Source organism: Somniosus microcephalus, chromosome 3, assembly GCF_052327205.1.
Source record: "Somniosus microcephalus isolate GS21.2 chromosome 3, FLI_Smic_1.0, whole genome shotgun sequence".
NCBI classification, from domain to species: Eukaryota; Metazoa; Chordata; class Chondrichthyes; order Squaliformes; family Somniosidae; genus Somniosus; species Somniosus microcephalus.
In genome coordinates this window covers 357,882,581-357,901,055 of record NC_140989.1, presented here as the reverse complement: position 1 = coordinate 357,901,055, position 18,475 = coordinate 357,882,581, and the positions used below count along the sequence as shown (strand labels likewise).

The window sequence follows — 18,475 nt, the reverse complement described above, 5'->3', positions numbered from 1 at the left end:
TGTGTAGGTTCAATGATAGAGAGACTCGATAGTAGAATGGACAGGACAGCTGTGTGGTTCAATGATAGAGAGACTCGATAGTAGAATGGACAGGACAGCTGTGTGGTTCAATGATAGAGAGACCCGATAGTAGAATGGACAGGACAGCTGTGTGGTTCAATGATAGAGAGACTCGATAGTAGAATGGACAGGACAGCTGTATGGTTCAATGATAGAGAGACTCGATAGTAGAATGGACAGGACAGCTGTGTGGTTCAATGATAGAGAGACTCGATAGTAGAATGGACAGGACAGCTGTGTGGTTCAATGATAGAGAGACTCGATAGTAGAATGGACAGGACAGCTGTGTGGTTCAATGATAGAGAGACTCGATAGTAGAATGGACAGGACAGATGTGTGGTTCAATGATAGAGAGACTCGATAGTAGAATGGACAGGACAGATGTGTGGTTCAATGATAGAGAGACTCGATAGTAGAATGGACAGGACAGCTGTGTGGTTCAATGATAGAGAGACTCGATAGTAGAATGGACAGGACAGCTGTGTGGTTCAATGATAGAGAGACTCGATAGTAGAATGGACAGGACAGATGTGTGGTTCAATGATAGAGAGACTCGATATAGTAGAATGGACAGGACAGCTGTGTGGTTCAATGATAGAGAGACCCGATAGTAGAATGGACAGAACAGCTGTGTGGTTCAATGATAGAGAGACTCGATAGTAGAATGGACAGGACAGCTGTGTGGTTCACTGATAGAGAGACTCGATAGTAGAATGGACAGGACAGATGTGTGGTTCAATGATAGAGAGACTCGATATTAGAATGGACAGGACAGCTGTGTGGTTCAATGATAGATAGACCCGATAGTAGAATGGACAGGACAGCTGTGTGGTTCACTGATAGAGAGACTCGATAGTAGAATGGACAGGACAGCTGTGTGGTTCATTGATAGAGAGACCCGATAGTAGAATGGACAGGACAGCTGTGTGGTTCACTGATAGAGAGACCCGATAGTAGAATGGACAGGACAGCTGTGTGGTTCAATGATAGAGAGACTCGATAGTAGAATGGACAGTACAGATGTGTGGTTCAATGAAAGAGAGACTCGATAGTAGAATGGTCAGTACAGCTGTGTGGTTCAATGATAGAGAGACCCGATAGTAGAATGGACAGGACAGCTGTGTGGTTCAATGATAGAGAGTCTCGATAGTAGAATGGACAGGACAGCTGTGTGGTTCAATGATAGAGAGACTCGATAGTAGAATGGACAGGACAGATGTGTGGTTCAATGATAGAGAGACTCGATAGTAGAAGGGACAGGACAGATGTGTGGTTCAATGATAGAGAGACTCGATAGTAGAATGGACAGGACAGCTGTGTGGTTCAATGATAGAGAGACTCGATAGTAGAATGGACAGGACAGCTGTGTGGTTCAATGATAGAGAGAATCGATAGTAGAATGGACAGGACAGCTGTGTGGTTCAATGATAGAGAGACTCGATAGTAGAATGGACAGGACAGCTGTGTGGTTCAATGATAGAGAGACTCGATAGTAGAATGGACAGGACAGATGTGTGGTTCAATGATAGAGAGACCCGATAGTAGAATGGACAGGACAGCTGTGTGGTTCAATGATAGAGAGAATCGATAGTAGAATGGACAGGACAGCTGTGTGGTTCAATGATAGAGAGACCCGATAGTGGAATGGACAGGACAGCCGTGTGGTTCAATGATAGAGAGACCCGATAGTAGAATGGACAGGACAGATGTGTGGTTCACTGATAGAGAGACCCGATAGTAGAATGGACAGGACAGTTGTGTGGTTCAATGATAGAGAGACTCGATAGTAGAATGGACAGGACAGCTGTGTGGTTCACTGATAGAGAGACCCGATCGTAGAATGGACAGGACAGATGTGTGGTTCAATGATAGAGAGACCCGATAGTAGAATGGACAGGACAGCTGTGTGGTTCAATGATAGAGAGACTCGATAGTAGAATGGACAGGACAGCTGTGTGGTTCACTGATAGAGAGACTCGATAGTAGAATGGACAGGACAGCTGTGTGGTTCAATGATAGAGAGACTCGATAGTAGAATGGACAGGACAGCTGTGTGGTTCAATGATAGAGAGACCCGATAGTAGAATGGACAGGACAGCTGTGTGGTTCAATGATCGAGAGACTCGGTAGTAGAATGGACAGGACAGCTGTGTGGTTCAATGATAGAGAGACCCGATAGTAGAATGGACAGGACAGCTGTGTGGTTCAATGATAGAGAGACCCGATAGTAGAATGGACAGGACAGCTGTGTGGTTCAATGATAGAGAGACTCGATAGTAGAATGGACAGGACAGCTGTGTGGTTCACTGATAGAGAGACCCGATAGTAGAATGGACAGGACAGCTGTGTGGTTCAATGATAGAGAGACTCGATAGTAGAATGGACAGGACAGCTGTGTGGTTCACTGATAGAGAGACCCGATAGTAGAATGGACAGAACAGATGTGTGGTTCAATGATAGAGAGACCCGATAGTAGAATGGACAGGACAGCTGTGTGGTTCAATGATAGAGAGACTCGATAGTAGAATGGACAGGACAGCTGTGTGGTTCAATGATAGAGAGACCCGATAGTAGAATGGACAGGACAGCTGTGTGGTTCAATGATAGAGAGACTCGATAGTAGAATGGACAGGACAGCTGTGTGGTTCAATGATAGAGAGACTCGATAGTAGAATGGACAGGACAGCTGTATGGTTCACTGATAGAGAGACTCGATAGTAGAATGGACAGGACAGCTGTGTGGTTCAATGATAGAGAGACCCGATAGTAGAATGGACAGGACAGCTGTGTGGTTCAATGATAGAGAGACTCGATAGTAGAATGGACAGGACAGATGTGTGGTTCAATGATAGAGAGTCTCGATAGTAGAATGGACAGGACAGCTGTGTGGTTCAATGATAGAGAGACTCGATAGTAGAATGGACAGGACAGCTGTGTGGTTCAATGATAGAGAGTCTCGATAGTAGAATGGACAGGACAGCTGTGTGGTTCAATGATAGAGAGACTCGATAGTAGAATGGACAGGACAGATGTGTGGTTCAATGATAGAGAGACTCGATAGTAGAATGGACAGGACAGATGTGTGGTTCAATGATAGAGAGACTCGATAGTAGAATGGACAGGACAGATGTGTGGTTCAATGATAGAGAGACTCGATAGTAGAATGGACAGGACAGATGTGTGGTTCAATGATAGAGAGACTCGATAGTAGAATGGACAGGACAGCTGTGTGGTTCAATGATCGAGAGACTCGATAGTAGAATGGACAGGACAGCTGTGTGGTTCAATGATAGAGAGAATCGATAGTAGAATGGACAGGACAGCTGTGTGGTTCAATGATAGAGAGACTCGATAGTAGAATGGACAGGACAGCTGTGTGGTTCAATGATAGAGAGACTCGATAGTAGAATGGACAGGACAGATGTGTGGTTCAATGATAGAGAGACCCGATAGTAGAATGGACAGGACAGCTGTGTGGTTCACTGATAGAGAGACTCGATAGTAGAATGGACAGGACAGCTGTGTGGTTCAATGATAGAGAGACCCGATAGTAGAATGGACAGGACAGCTGTGTGGTTCAATGATAGAGAGACTCGATAGTAGAATGGACAGGACAGCTGTGTGGTTCAATGATAGAGAGACTCGATAGTAGAATGGACAGGACAGCTGTGTGGTTCACTGATAGAGAGACCCGATAGTAGAATGGACAGGACAGCTGTGTGTTTCAATGATAGAGAGACTCGATAGTAGAATGGACAGGACAGATGTGTGGTTCAATGATAGAGAGACCCGATAGTAGAATGGACAGGACAGCTGTGTGGTTCACAGATAGAGAGACTCGATAGTAGAATGGACAGGACAGATGTGTGGTTCAATGAAAGAGAGACTCGATAGTAGAATGGACAGGAGAGATGTGTGGTTCAATGATAGAGAGACTCGATAGTAGAATGGACAGGACAGCTGTGTGGTTCAATGATAGAGAGTCTCGATAGTAGAATGGACAGGACAGCTGTGTGGTTCAATGATAGAGAGACTCGATAGTAGAATGGACAGGACAGATGTGTGGTTCAATGATAGAGAGACTCGATAGTAGAATGGACAGGACAGATGTGTGGTTCAATGATAGAGAGACTCGATAGTAGAATGGACAGGACAGCTGTGTGGTTCAATGATAGAGAGACTCGATAGTAGAATGGACAGGACAGCTGTGTGGTTCAATGATAGAGAGAATCGATAGTAGAATGGACAGGACAGCTGTGTGGTTCAATGATAGAGAGACTCGATAGTAGAATGGACAGGACAGCTGTGTGGTTCAATGATAGAGAGACTCGATAGTAGAATGGACAGGACAGATGTGTGGTTCAATGATAGAGAGACCCGATAGTAGAATGGACAGGACAGCTGTGTGGTTCACTGATAGAGAGACTCGATAGTAGAATGGACAGGACAGCTGTGTGGTTCAATGATAGAGAGACCCGATAGTAGAATGGACAGGACAGCTGTGTGGTTCAATGATAGAGAGACTCGATAGTAGAATGGACAGGACAGCTGTGTGGTTCAATGATAGAGAGACTCGATAGTAGAATGGACAGGACAGCTGTGTGGTTCACTGATAGAGAGACCCGATAGTAGAATGGACAGGACAGCTGTGTGTTTCAATGATAGAGAGACTCGATAGTAGAATGGACAGGACAGATGTGTGGTTCAATGATAGAGAGACCCGATAGTAGAATGGACAGGACAGCTGTGTGGTTCACAGATAGAGAGACTCGATAGTAGAATGGACAGGACAGATGTGTGGTTCAATGAAAGAGAGACTCGATAGTAGAATGGACAGGAGAGATGTGTGGTTCAATGATAGAGAGACTCGATAGTAGAATGGACAGGACAGCTGTGTGGTTCACTGATAGAGAGACTCGATAGTAGAATGGACAGGACAGCTGTGTGGTTCAATGATAGAGAGACCCGATAGTAGAATGGACAGGACAGCTGTGTGGTTCAATGATAGAGAGACTCGATAGTAGAATGGACAGGACAGCTGTGTAGTTCAATGACAGAGAGACCCGATAGTAGAATGGACAGGACAGCTGTGTGGTTCAATGATAGAGAGACTCAATAGTAGAATGGACCGGTCACTGGGATCCGGGCAGCTTGCAGTATTGAAAGGTTTTAGGTCTCTCTCCCGGTGAAGTCAGTCGGAACCAAGACATTGAACCTCTTGAAGAAACAGCCAGTGGCTTTGAGGGGAAGAGGGTAGGATTGGTATTCTGGGAGGATGAGATCCAACTGGCTGAAGGAGCTGCTTCATCCAAAGCTGTGTTGTGATGATTTGTAAATTCTTGCTGTACTATTCAAGCACTTTCTAATTCTCACTGAAAAAGTAATGACAGGTCCCCAGATGTCCAAGAATAGAAAGGGGTTATGTCTGAAAATGCAGTCCCAGCAACAGCTGCAAGCCAAGCCGCTGCTCCCAATTACCCCTTCGCGCTAAATAAGATACACCTAGCGATCAGCTGGCCACCAAAAGTAACAAGTGAGGACGTAGCTCTGCAAACCTGCGAACAGTGAAAGCTTATTAATCCCCTGTGATGAATAGCCCCTGTTCTAAAAGTGACAACAGTATAATTCAGCTAAAACCATCTCCTCAGTGTGCAGACTGCTGGAGAAGGGATTGAACTCAGTCCCACTACTTTTCCTGTTTAAGGGCCTCAACTTACTATTGTTTGAATCTACTGTGCTGAATAAGTTATTTTCTTCCTCCATTTTCCTCCTCTCGTCGACGCTCACTAAGGTTCAATTTCACAGGTACTGACAGACCTCTGACACTCTGTACAAGTGAACATTCTTCAGGCATGAGCCCGGACAATGGTTGTAATGGACAGGGTGTCTCTGTAGCACAGTACATAGCGTGACCCAAGGTGTAATGGACAGGGTGTCTCTGTAGCACAGTACATAGCGTGACCCAAGGTGTAATGGACAGGGTGTCTCTGTAGCACAGTACATAGCATGGCCCAAGGTGTAATGGACAGGGTGTCTCAGTAGCGCAGTACATAGCGTGACCCAAGGTGTAATGGACAGGGTGTCTCTGTAGCACAGTACATAGCGTGACCCAAGGTGTAATGGACAGGGTGTCTCTGTAGCACAGTGCATAGCATGACCCAAAGTGTAATGGACAGGGTGTCTCAGTAGCACAGTACATAGTGTGACCCAAGGTGTAATGGACAGGGTGTCTCAGTAGCACAGTACATAGTGTGACCCAAGGTGTAATGGACAGGGTGTCTCTGTAGCACAGTACATAGTGTGACCCAAGGTGTAATGGACAGGGTGTCTCAGTAGCACAGTACATAGCGTGACCCAAGGTGTAATGGACAGGGTGTCTCTGTAGCACAGTACATAGCGTGACCCAAGGTGTAATGGACAGGGTGTCTCAGTAGCACAGTACATAGCGTGACCCAAGGTGTAATGGACAGGGTGTCTCAGTAGTGCAGTACATAGCGTGCCCCAAGGTGTAATGGGCAGGGTGTCTCAGTAGCACAGTACATAGTGTGACCCAAGGTGTAATGGACAGGGTGTCTCAGTAGCGCAGTACATAGCGTGACCCAAGGTGTAATGGACAGGGTGTCTCAGTAGCACAGTACATAGCGTGACCAAGGTGTAATGGACAGGGTGTCTCTGTAGCACAGTACATAGCGTGATACAAGGTGTAATGGAGAGGGTTTCTCAGTAGCACAGTACATAGCATGACCCAAGGTGTAATGGACAGAGTGTCTCAGTAGCACAGTACATAGCGTGACCCAAGGTGTAATGGACAGAGTGTCTCAGTAGCACAGTACATAGCGTGACCCAAGGTGTAATGGACAGGGTGACTCAGTAGCGCAGTGCATAGCGTGACCAAGGTGTAATGGACAGGGTGTCTCAGTAGCGCAGTACATAGCGTGACCCAAGGTGTAATGGACAGGGTGTCTCAGTAGCGCAGTACATAGCGTGACCCAAGGTGTAATGGACAGGATGTCTCAGTAGCACAGTACATAGTGTGACCCAAGGTGTAATGGACAGGGTGTCTCAGTAGCACAGTACATAGCGTGACCCAAGGTGTAATGGACAGGATGTCTCAGTAGCACAGTACATAGCATGATCCAAGGTGTAATGGACAGGGTGTCTCAGTAGCACAGTACATAGCATGACCCAAGGTGCAATGGACAGGGTGTCTCAGTAGCACAATACATAGCGTGACCCAAGGTGTAATGGACAGGGTGTCTCAGTAGCACAATACATAGCGTGACCCAAGGTGTAATGGACAGGGTGTCTCAGTAGCACAATACATAGCGTGACCCAAGGTGTAATGGACAGGGTGTCTCAGTAGCACAGTACATAGCGTGACCCAAGGTGTAATGGACAGGGTGTCTCAGTAGCACAGTACATAGTGTGACCCAAGGTGTAATGGACAGGATGTCTCAGTAACACAGTACATAGCGTGACCCAAGGTGTAATGGACAGGGTGTCTCAGTAGCACAGTACATAGTGTGACCCAAGGTGTAATGGACAGGGTGTCTCAGTAGCGCAGTACATAGCGTGACCCAAGGTGTAATGGACAGGGTGTCTCAGTAGCACAGTACATAGCGTGACCAAGGTGTAATGGACAGGGTGTCTCTGTAGCACAGCACATAGCGTGACCCAAGGTGTAATGGACAGGGTGTCTCAGTAGCACAGTACATAGTGTGACCCAAGGTGTAATGGACAGGGTGTCTCAGTAGCACAGTACATAGCGTGACCCAAGGTGTAATGGACAGGGTGTCTCAGTAGCACAGCACATAGCGTGACCCAAGGTGTAATGGACAGGGTGTCTCTGTAGCACAGTACATAGTGTGACCCAAGGTGTAATGGACAGGGTGTCTCAGTAGCACAGCACATAGCGTGACCCAAGGTGTAATGGACAGGGTGTCTCTGTAGCACAGTACATAGTGTGACCCAAGGTGTAATGGACAGGGTGTCTCAGTAGCACAGTACATAGCGTGACCCAAGGTGTAATGGACAGGGTGTCTCAGTAGCACAGTACATAGTGTGACCCAAGGTGTAATGGACAGGATGTCTCTGTAGCACAGCACATAGCGTGACCCAAGGTGTAATGGACAGGGTGTCTCTGTAGCACAGTACATAGCGTGACCCAAGGTGTAATGGACAGGGTGACTCAGTAGCGCAGTACATAGCATGACCCAAGGTGTAATGGACAGGGTGTCTCAGTAGCACAGTACATAGCATGATCCAAGGTGTTTTGGACAGGGTGTCTCAGTAGCACAGTACATAGCGTGATCCAAGGTGTAATGGACAGGGTGTCTCAGTAGCGCAGTGCATAGCGTGACCAAGGTGTAATGAAGAGGGTGTCTCTGTAGCACAGTACATAGCGTGACCCAAGGTGTAATGGACAGGGTGTCTCAGTAGCATAGTACATAGCGTGACCCAAGGTGTAATGGACAGGGTGTCTCAGTAGCGCAGTACATAGCGTGACCCAAGGCGTAATGGACAGGGTGTCTCTGTAGCACAGTACATAGCGTGACCCAAGGTGTAATGGACAGGGTGTCTCTGTAGCACAGTACATAGCGTGACCAAGGTGTAATGGACAGGGTGTCTCTGTAGCACAGTACATAGCGTGACCCAAGGTGTAATGGACAGGGTGTCTCAGTAGCACAGTACATAGCGTGACCCAAGGTCTAATGCACAGGGTGTCTCTGTAGCACAGTACATAGCGTGACCAAGGTGTAATGGACAGGGTGTCTCAGTAGCGCAGTACATAGCGTGACCCAAGGTGTAATGGACAGGGTGTCTCTGTAGCACAGTACATAGCGTGACCCAAGGTGTAATGGACAGGGTGTCTCTGTAGCACAGTACATAGCGTGACCCAAGGTGTAATGGACAGGGTGTCTCAGTAGCGCAGTACATAGCGTGACCCAAGGTGTAATGGACAGGGTGTCTCTGTAGCACAGTACATAGCGTGACCCAAGGTGTAATGGACAGGGTGTCTCTGTAGCACAGTACATAGCGTGACCAAGGTGTAATGGACAGGGTGTCTCAGTAGCGCAGTACATAGCGTGACGCAACGTGTAATGGACAGGGTGTCTCAGTTGCACAGTACATAGCGTGACCCAAGGTGTAATGGACAGGGTGTCTCAGTAGCACAGTACATAGCGTAACCCAAGGTGTAATGGACAGGGTGTCTCAGTTGCACAGTACATAGCGTGACCCAAGGTGTAATGGACAGGGTGTCTCAGTAGCACAGTACATAGCGTAACCCAAGGTGTAATGGACAGGGTGTCTCTGTAGCACAGTACATAGCGTGACCCAAAGTTTAATGGACAGGATGTCTCAGTAGCACAGTACATAGCATGATCCAAGGTGTAATGGACAGGGTGTCTCAGTAGCACAGTACATAGCATGATCCAAGGTGTAATGGACAGGGTGTCTCTGTAGCACAGTACATAGCGTGACCAAGGTGTAATGGACAGGGTGTCTCAGTAGCACAGTACATAGCGTGCCCCAAGGTGTAATGGACAGGGTGTCTTAGTAGCGCAGTACATAGCGTGACCCAAAGTGTAATGGACAGGGTGTCTCCATTTTAGAATGGACAGGGTGTCTCAGTAGCGCAGTGGATTAGGTGGTTTAAGGTGAAATTGGAGGAGCATTCAAGCTCCTCCTGGCTCCGCATTCGGGTAAGTCAATTACCATCTTGGTTGGGCCTAGCAGGCGATCCCAAGGCTTGGTTTATTCCAAAGTGCTTTGCAGCCAATGAAATACTTGAGGTGCAGTCCCAGTTGTAATGTGGGAAACACGGCAGCCAGTTTGCACACAGTGAGGTCCATCAAACAGCAATGTGATAATGACATCTGTTTTAGTGATGTTGGTTGAGGGATGAATGTTGGCCAGAACACCGGGGAGCACTCTGTCTTTTCTCCTTCAAAAAAGTGGCATGGGATCTTATACATTCCCCTGAGAGGGCAAACATAAGAACATAAGAACATAAGAAGTAGGAGCAGGAGTAGGCCATACGGCCCCTCGGGCCTGCTCCGCCATTCAATAGGATCATGGCTGATCCGAACCTAGACTCACGTCCACTTCTCTGCCCGCTCCCCGTAACCCTTAATTCCCTTATCAGCTAGGAAACTGTCTGTCTCCGTTTTAAATTTATTTAATGTCGCAGCTTCCACAGCTCTCTGGGGTAGCAAATTCCATAGATTTACTACCCTCTGAGTGAAGAAGTTTCTCCTCATCTCAGTTTTGAAATGGCAGCCCCTTATTCTAAGATTATGCCCCCTAGTTCTAGTCTCACCCATCAGTGGAAACATCCTCCCCGCATCCACCCGATCAAGCCCCCTCACAATCTTATATGTTTCGATAAGATCGCCTCTCATTCTTCTGAATTCCAATGAGTAGAGGCCCAACCTACTCAACCTTTCTTCATAAGTCAACCCCCTCATCTCCGGAATCAACCGAGTGAACCTTCTCTGAACTGCCTCGAGAGCAAGTATATCTTTTCTTAAATATGGAAACCAAAACTGTATGCAGTATTCCAGGTGTGGCCTCACCAGTACCCTGTATAACTGAAGCAAGACTTCCCTGTTTTTATACTCCATCCCCCTTGCAATAAAAGCCAAGATTCCATTGGCCTTCCTGATCACCTGCTGTACCTGCATACTAACCTTCTGTGTTTCATGCACCAGGACCCCCAGATCCCTTTGTACTGTAGCACTTTGCAGTTTCTCTCCATTTAGATAATAACTTGCTCTTTGATTTTTTCTGCCAAAGTGCATAACCTCACACTTTCCAACATTATATTCCATCTGCCAAATTTCTGCCCACTCACTTAGCCTGTCTATGTCCTTTTGCAGGTTATTTATGTCCTCCTCACTCACTGCGTTCCCTCCCATCTTTGTATCGTCGGCAAACTTGGATACGTTGCACTTCAAATCAAATCAAATCAACTTTTATTGTCATTGTTAGTGCACAAGTGCAGTACAACGAAATGTAGGCTTGCGGCTCCCGAGAGTGTACAATTTGGATTAGGACACTTAAACATTTCAACATACATTTGTACATATATATTAGCATAAATATGACCTTAATAAAGTGCATTGGCAGATGTGCAGGCTTTAGTGTTTATTTGTGGAGTTCAGTAGGATGACAGCCCTGGGAAAGAAGCTGTTCCTAAATCTGGTCGTACGGGTGCGAATGCATCTGTAGCGTCTTCCAGATGGTAGGAGGGTGAACAGACTGTGGCTGGGGTGGGTCGGGTCTTTGATGATGGACCGTGCCCTCCGTAGGCAGCGTTTCTGATATATATGTTCTATGGTCGGTAGCCGGGTGCCGGTAATGCGTTGGGCAGTTTTGACTACCCGCTGCAGGGCTTTCCGGTCATGGGAGCTACAGCTGCCGTACCATACCGTGATACAGTTTGTCAGGGTGCTCTCTATAGTGCAGCGGTAGAAGTTAGAGAGGATATGGGGTGACAGATTACATCCCTTCAGCCTCCTCAAGAAATATAGGCGCTGCTGGGCCTTCTTCACCAGAGAGGAGGTGTTGAGGGACCAGGAGAGGTCTTCCGTGATGTGGACTCCGAGGAACTTAAAGCTGGCCACCCTTTCCACCTCCGCCCCATTGATATGGATGGGGGTGTGACTTCCGCCTTTGGACTTCCTGAAGTCCACGATTATTTCCTTTGTTTTCTTGGTGTTAAGGGCCAGGATGTTGTCGGCGCACCACTTCACGAGATGCTGGACCTCCTCCCTGTAGGCTGACTCATCGTTGTTGGTGATCTGGCCTACTACCGTGGTGTCATCTGCAAACTTGATGATGGTGTTGGAACCATTAACAGCCACACAGTCGTGGGTGAAGAGGGAGTAGAGGAGGGGGCTCAGCACACATCCTTGTGGGGCCCCCGTGTTCAGGGTCAGGGGGGGGGGAGGTGTGGTTACCTAATTTGACAGACTGGGGTCTGTTTGTTAGGAAGTCCAGGGTCCAGTTGCAGAGGGAAGTGTTCAGGCCAAGAGTTTGGAGTTTGGTGGCCAGCTTGTTGGGGACGATAGTGTTGAATGCTGAGCTGTAGTCTATAAACAACATTCTGATGTAGGTCTCCTTACCATCTAGGTGATTCAGTGCCGAGTGTAGAGCAGTTGTGATTGCATCCTCCGTTGATCTGTTTGCCTGATAGGCAAACTGGTGTTGGTCAAGGGAGGCAGGAACACTTGCTTTGATGTGGGCTAAGACCAGTCTCTCGAAACACTTCATTATGATGGGTGTGAGTGCGACAGGTCGATAGTCGTTCAGACACGTCACAGCCGCTTGGTTAGGCACAGGAATGATGGTGGCGGTCTTGAAGCATGTAGGGACTACTGCCTGGGCCAATGACAGGTTGAAGATGGCGGTGAAGACATCAGCCAGCTGATCAGCACATTCCTTGAGTACCCGTCCAGGGATGCTATCCGGTCCAGTAGCCTTTCGTGTGTTCACTCTGCGTAGAGCGCCCCTTACGTCGGAGGTCGACAGAGTGAGCACCTGGTCTTCCAGGGGTGGCAAGGCTTTGGTAGCCGGCTCCTTGTTGTCCCTGTCGAAGCGTCCCCTCCTCCAAATCGTTAATATAGATTGTAACCGGTAAGGCTTCAGTCTCCTCAAACCGAAGAGCATGGGTTTGATCGCCGGCTGCGGTTGAATCTTTAGCCTGATGCTGGTTTTAATTGTCTAGCTCCATGCTGATAATGGATTAATTCCAGCTAATGAGCTCTCATTGTGTTTTCTAGGTCATGTGCTCGCGGTGCCCTGGCATTACTGTTCCTCCTCGGAGCTACCTGGACCTTCGGTGTTTTGCACATTATCAATGGATCCATGGTGACGGCATACCTTTTCACCATCTCTAACACATTCCAAGGGATGTTCATCTTTATATTTCTCTGCATCTTGTCAAAGAAGGTAAGTGTTACCTCGCAACGAGACAGGAAATTATTGAAGTCCATCTAGAAAGGTGGAAGGGGGTGAATCTTCTCCGGGGCAGGGGGTGGGGATCAATACTATTTTAACACCGTTGCCAATGCGAACGAAAAGAAAGATAAAAGATAGCACCTTTCACGACCGCAGGACGTCCCAAAACATTTTACAGCCAATTAAGTACTTTTTGAAGTGTGGTCACTGTTGTAACGTAGGGAAACACAGCAGCCAATTTGCACACAGCAAGATCCCACAAACAGCAATGAAATAAATAACCAGGTTATCTGTTTCAGGTGTTGGTTGAGGGATAAATGTAGGCCAGGACACCAGGGAGAACTCCCCTGCTCTTCTTCAAAATAGTGCCTTGGGATCTTTTACATCCACCTGAGAGAGCAGACGGGGCCTCGGCTTAATGTCCGATCTGAAAGACGGCACCTCTGACAATGCAGCACCTCCCTCAGTACTGCACTGGAGTGTCAGCCTGGGTTATGTGCTGAAGTTTCTGGAGTGGGAAGCTTCTGACTTAGAGGCCAGTCAAACCAAGCCAGTTAATGACTACTTTATTAGAAGGCACAAAGGAACTATATGCGGGCGTAGGTGTGGTACCAGAGGAAGTTAAGGGGTAAATTTTACACGCCAATGCCCCCAGTCAAGAGCTTTGCACATGGGGTGTACAAAATGGGAAGTTTAATTTGCCTAGTTCACAACCTGCAGGATTTACTGCCCTTCAATTTCAATGTTGCACGCAACCTTGTGACTCATTGCAACAAAGTTAAAGTTTATTGTTTACTTTGCTTTAGTTAAAAAAAAATACCATGTGTTATAAACCTCATCATCATGAAGAAATGACTCATGAAATAACGCTGGACGGCCAGCTGCTGGCGCCGTCCAAGGAGTATAAATATTCGGGCGTGGGCCCAGCTTGCTCAGGGACATTTTGTAAGACAGGAACTAGTGAAGTACAACTAGACCTCCATGTTCTGAAACAAGTTGATTAAAGCCTTGCTTTATACTTGAACCAAGTGCGTCGTGAGTTTTATTACGTCACCATGGTTAACATGACTCATCAAACAATGCGGGTGATTTTTGAGGCCTCTCACCTGGCATTAATGGAGCGATGGTGCCCCCTAAATGGTGGGGAATGACTCACTGCCTCATTCCCGCTGTTGTTGTGCGCCCGCCCCTCCCCGCAATCGTCCCCCGGGGCTAATACTGGGCGGCCAGAACGGACGCCTGAGTCAGGCGCTAGGCCCCTTTAAACATGCAAACCGGGGTCCTATGCAAGCACATTGCATGCTCCGCCCAGTAACAAGAGGAGCCCATAGGGTGGTATTGCCGAATTGTGGGGGGGGGGGGTACAGGAGGCACACAGCAACAGGAGGAGGCCATTCAGCAACCTCGAACCTGCTCCACCATTCCAGTAAATCATGGCTGATCTGTACCTCAAATCCATTTACCCTCCTTTGCTACAAATCCCTTAATGCCCTTCACCTAACAAAAATCTATCAATTTCAGTCTTGAAAACTTCAATTGTCCCAGAATCCGAAGCCTTTTTTTTTGGCGAGGATTCCAGATTTCTACAGCAGTTTGTGTGAAGAAGTGCTTCCTGATTTTGCTCCTGAACAGCCTGGCTCTAATTTTAAGATGTTGTCCTCTTGTTCTAGATTCCCCCACCAGAGGAAATAGTTTCTCTGTATCTACATTACCAAATCCTTTTAACATTTTAAAGACCTCGATCAGATCACCCCCCATAATCTTCTATACTCGAAGGGAATTCAAGCCAAGTTTATGCAGCCTGTCCTCATAATTTAACCTTCTAAGTCCCGTGCTCTTCCAGGCTCCACAAAGCAAGCCTGGGCCACTGCTCCTCTGGGTGCCACCCTCCCCCCACACCCCTTTCTTGAGATTGGACTCCACCTCCGCAAACCTACCTTCTTCCATTCCGGAGACCAGTCGGCCTACGCAAAGGCAATGAAAATCAGGAGAGATGTAGAGTGGGCGGCTGATCCGATATTGTCCGTTTTATTCTCGCGTCTATAGTCAAAATCTACCCCATTGTATTTAAAGCTCTGTATTACAGATCCTGCCTCAAACTTAAATAGCTCTAATATTGTTAATGAACGATATAATTAGCAATGCGAACAGCACCATTGCAACGCCTTTATTGTATGCTGCCGTATTACTTTATATTCCAATGACCAGCAAGATAATTGCACGTAAATAGCTTTCTAATTACATTGTTATTCGTAGAAAATAAAAGTGTTAGCGTTATTGCCTTAAGAATTATGGGACTGAGAGATAGCTTGGGCTCTGGCATACTCAGAAGTATTAACAAGTGAAGTTCTGCTGCTCATCTATCTGTGAAGTTCATTGCTGGAATATTCCGCTCCCAAACTAGGAAAAAGCAAGTTGTAATGGCAATGTGCGCCATCAGCACCAAACGTGTTAGCACCCTTGCACAAAGGAGTTAATGGCTTTGTTAAATAACTGCGAAAGAAAAGTATGAACAAACGCGCCCTTGCTAAAATAGCAGACAGGCATTTCAGAATGAATACATTCATTACTAACACGATTGCAAGGTGTTTGTCTTCGAGTGACATCAGCCTAGTTATCCCCCTGCACCTCTGATCCCGACTGTGGTTTCTCTCTTAGGTCTCTGTATTCAACCTTTTCGTACCTTGCCCCAGCACATCCTTACTCCATTGACTGGGTTAAACGTGTGTTTTAATTCGCCCTAAAGGTGAATTGCTTAAGGTTAACCTTGAGGTAATAGTTTGTGGCAAGATCATTCAGGCAGAAAACTAAATAGTAAATAGATTTGAAATCACCCTTCTCGTATCACTTTTGTCCTCATTATGGCTCTCATTTAGCAAGGACTTCCTGATGGATTTTGGCACATAATATACATTCTGCTGATGTTTAAAGGTTATTGATTTGGAAAGGTATGTGTCAACATTAGCTGAGCTTGTCGACATTTCTTTTCATGCTGCAGAGTGGAGATAACCAATTATGGTGAGCGAAAAGTTTCGTCGTCCATACTGGGGCAAGGTCAAAGAGTATGAGCACATGACACGCTAACTCTGTAATTGATATTTTTAGACGTTACCCCTTTAATCAATACTATCAATTTTCTTCTCAGTTTTGTGGCTCATTTTCCTCATGTCAACCCAGTCACTTAACACTTCACTTCGAAATTCAGCTGTTGCATTTTAAACACTGAGGACACTTCATTAACCTGTCTATAAATGTCAATCATAAATTCATAGAAATTACAGCACAGAAAGAGGCCAGTCTGGCTATTGCATGTCTCCCTGAGCTAGCTCTTCAAATGCAGCTATCTACACACAGAATTACATCGAGTCTACAGCACAGAAACAGGCCATTCGGCCCACCTGGTCCGTGCCGGCATTTATGCTCCACACGAGCCTCCTCCCACCTTCCTTCATCTCACCCTATCAGCATTTCTCCCTCATGTGCTTATCTAACTTTCCCTTAAACACATCTATGCCATTCGCCTCAACTACTCCCTGTGGCAGCAAGTTCCTCATTCTCACCATTCTCTGGGTAAAGAAGTTTCTCCTAAATTCCCTATTGGATTTATTAGTGACTATCTTAGATTGATGGCCCCTAGTTTTGGTCACCGCACAAGTGGAAACATCTCTCTGCATCTACCTAACAAACCCCTTCATAATTTTAAAGACCTCTATCAGGTCACCACTCAGCCTTCTCTTTTCTAAAGAACATTAAATAAATTTAAAATGGAGATAGACATTTTCCTAGCAGATAAGGGAATTAGGGGTTACGGGGAGAGGGCAGGGAAGTGGACGTGAGTCTAGATTCAGATCAGCCATGATCCTATTGAATGGCGGAGCAGGCCCGAGGGGCCGTAAGGCCTACTCCTGCTCCTATTTCTTATGTTCTTATGTTCTTATCCTGTTCAGTCTTTCTGATAGTTATAACCTGTCAGTTCTGGTATCATCCTTGTAAACCTTTTTTGCATCTGCTCCAGTAAGTCTATATCCTTTTTATAATATGGAGACCAGAACCGTGCAGGAATGGTCTAACCAAGATTCTACGCACGTTTAACATAACTTGCCTGCTTTTCTGTTCCATCCGTCCAGACATGATCCCCAGTGCTTTATTTGCATTTTTTATGGCCTTATGTGTCGCTACTTTTAATGATTTGTGAGTCTCTCCCCCAGATCCCTTTGCTTCTCTAACCCACTTAGGGGGGAAAATTGAGTCGCGCCCCCTTTGGGACGCTAACTTCAACGGGGTGCTACTTTCAGCTCCCAAAAAAAATTAGCGCCCCCACGGCTGAAATTCACCAGTAGCGCCCCAAGAGGGAAGCGGGGTGGATACTACTGGATGCGCCTGCTTCCCTCTTGCGGCGTTGCTAGTGAATATCGCGGCGCTACTGCAGGCCTTCCTCCCCTTATTAAAGGGTAGGGGTCTAGCGCAGCGCGACCCGGGGCCCAGCTGGGCCACCAAGGATCGGAGTGCCGGTAAAAGAGCCCGGCACTCAAGAGAAGTGCCAGGCTCACGGAGCGCAGCCGGCACTCCGCGGGGGGGGGGGGGGGCTTCAGAGGAGGCCGGGGACGGCAGAGGGGGCATGTGCTTGCAGGCGACCAGCAACAAAGATGGCCGCCCGGCACCTCCCCTTTAATTTGCGCCGCCCCAGCTGCAGGTAGGCCCCCCTGACCCCGCCGGACATAGCGTCCGGCTGTAAGTCAGGGGGCGCTCGCGAAGATCGTGGCCGGGGTGTGAGCGGGGCGCTGCACATGGTGATGATGTCATTGCCGGCGGCGCAGCGCCGCGGGGTGCTAACGGTTACCACTACCGCTAACCTCCCGCTGAATTTCGCGGCAGGCATTGGCTAGTTGCTTTGTGCCCCGTTAGCGCCTTCTTACGAACCCAACACTCCGTGCCCACGCCAAATGCCTTTTTTACAGCGGTGGATATCGTGGCTTCAGTGTGTCCTGCCATCGAGAGGCAGGACACTTCATTAACATAATTAAATTGGGCTCCATCAGTGCAAGTGGGCGCCCAATTTAAAATTCACCGCTGCCGGCTCCACAAGGTAAGTGCCTATTCCAGCACTCCTTGTTGGCCAGGAGGCGGAGAAGTGCTCTCCCCTCGGCTCCTCAAGGAAGCCTTCGGCCTCTCTCCACCCCCCTCCCACCCCCCTCCCCGCCCCCCCTTCTCGGCTGCGACCACTTGCTGTTGGTATTTCCTCCCAGCTGCCGGCTAGGCTGTCAATTTGGCCAGCTGCCGGAACAATAAAACGAACTTAACGGCAGCGCCGCTACACCCCTGGCCTTGTCGGGTTTGTCGGCCATTTTCGGCCTCCCGTGCACCCTTCCCGCCTCACTGTAAATATCGGGGCCTTATTTTCCAAGGAGTGTGTGGCCTCTTAATTTCTCCGACTAAAATACACCAGCTCACA

The 18,475-nt window shown here is 47.6% G+C and overlaps 1 protein-coding gene across 1 annotated transcript in view; it reads left to right on the top strand.

Moving 5' to 3' along the window:
* adgrl4 (adhesion G protein-coupled receptor L4) overlaps window positions 1–18,475 on the top strand; it is a 191,119-nt gene that overhangs the window by 168,062 nt on the left and 4,582 nt on the right. The window contains exon 14 of the mRNA XM_085978287.1: window positions 12,846–13,014. Coding sequence (XP_085834413.1) covers window positions 12,846–13,014 — 169 coding nt within the window. The remainder of the gene's footprint in view (window positions 1–12,845; window positions 13,015–18,475) is intronic.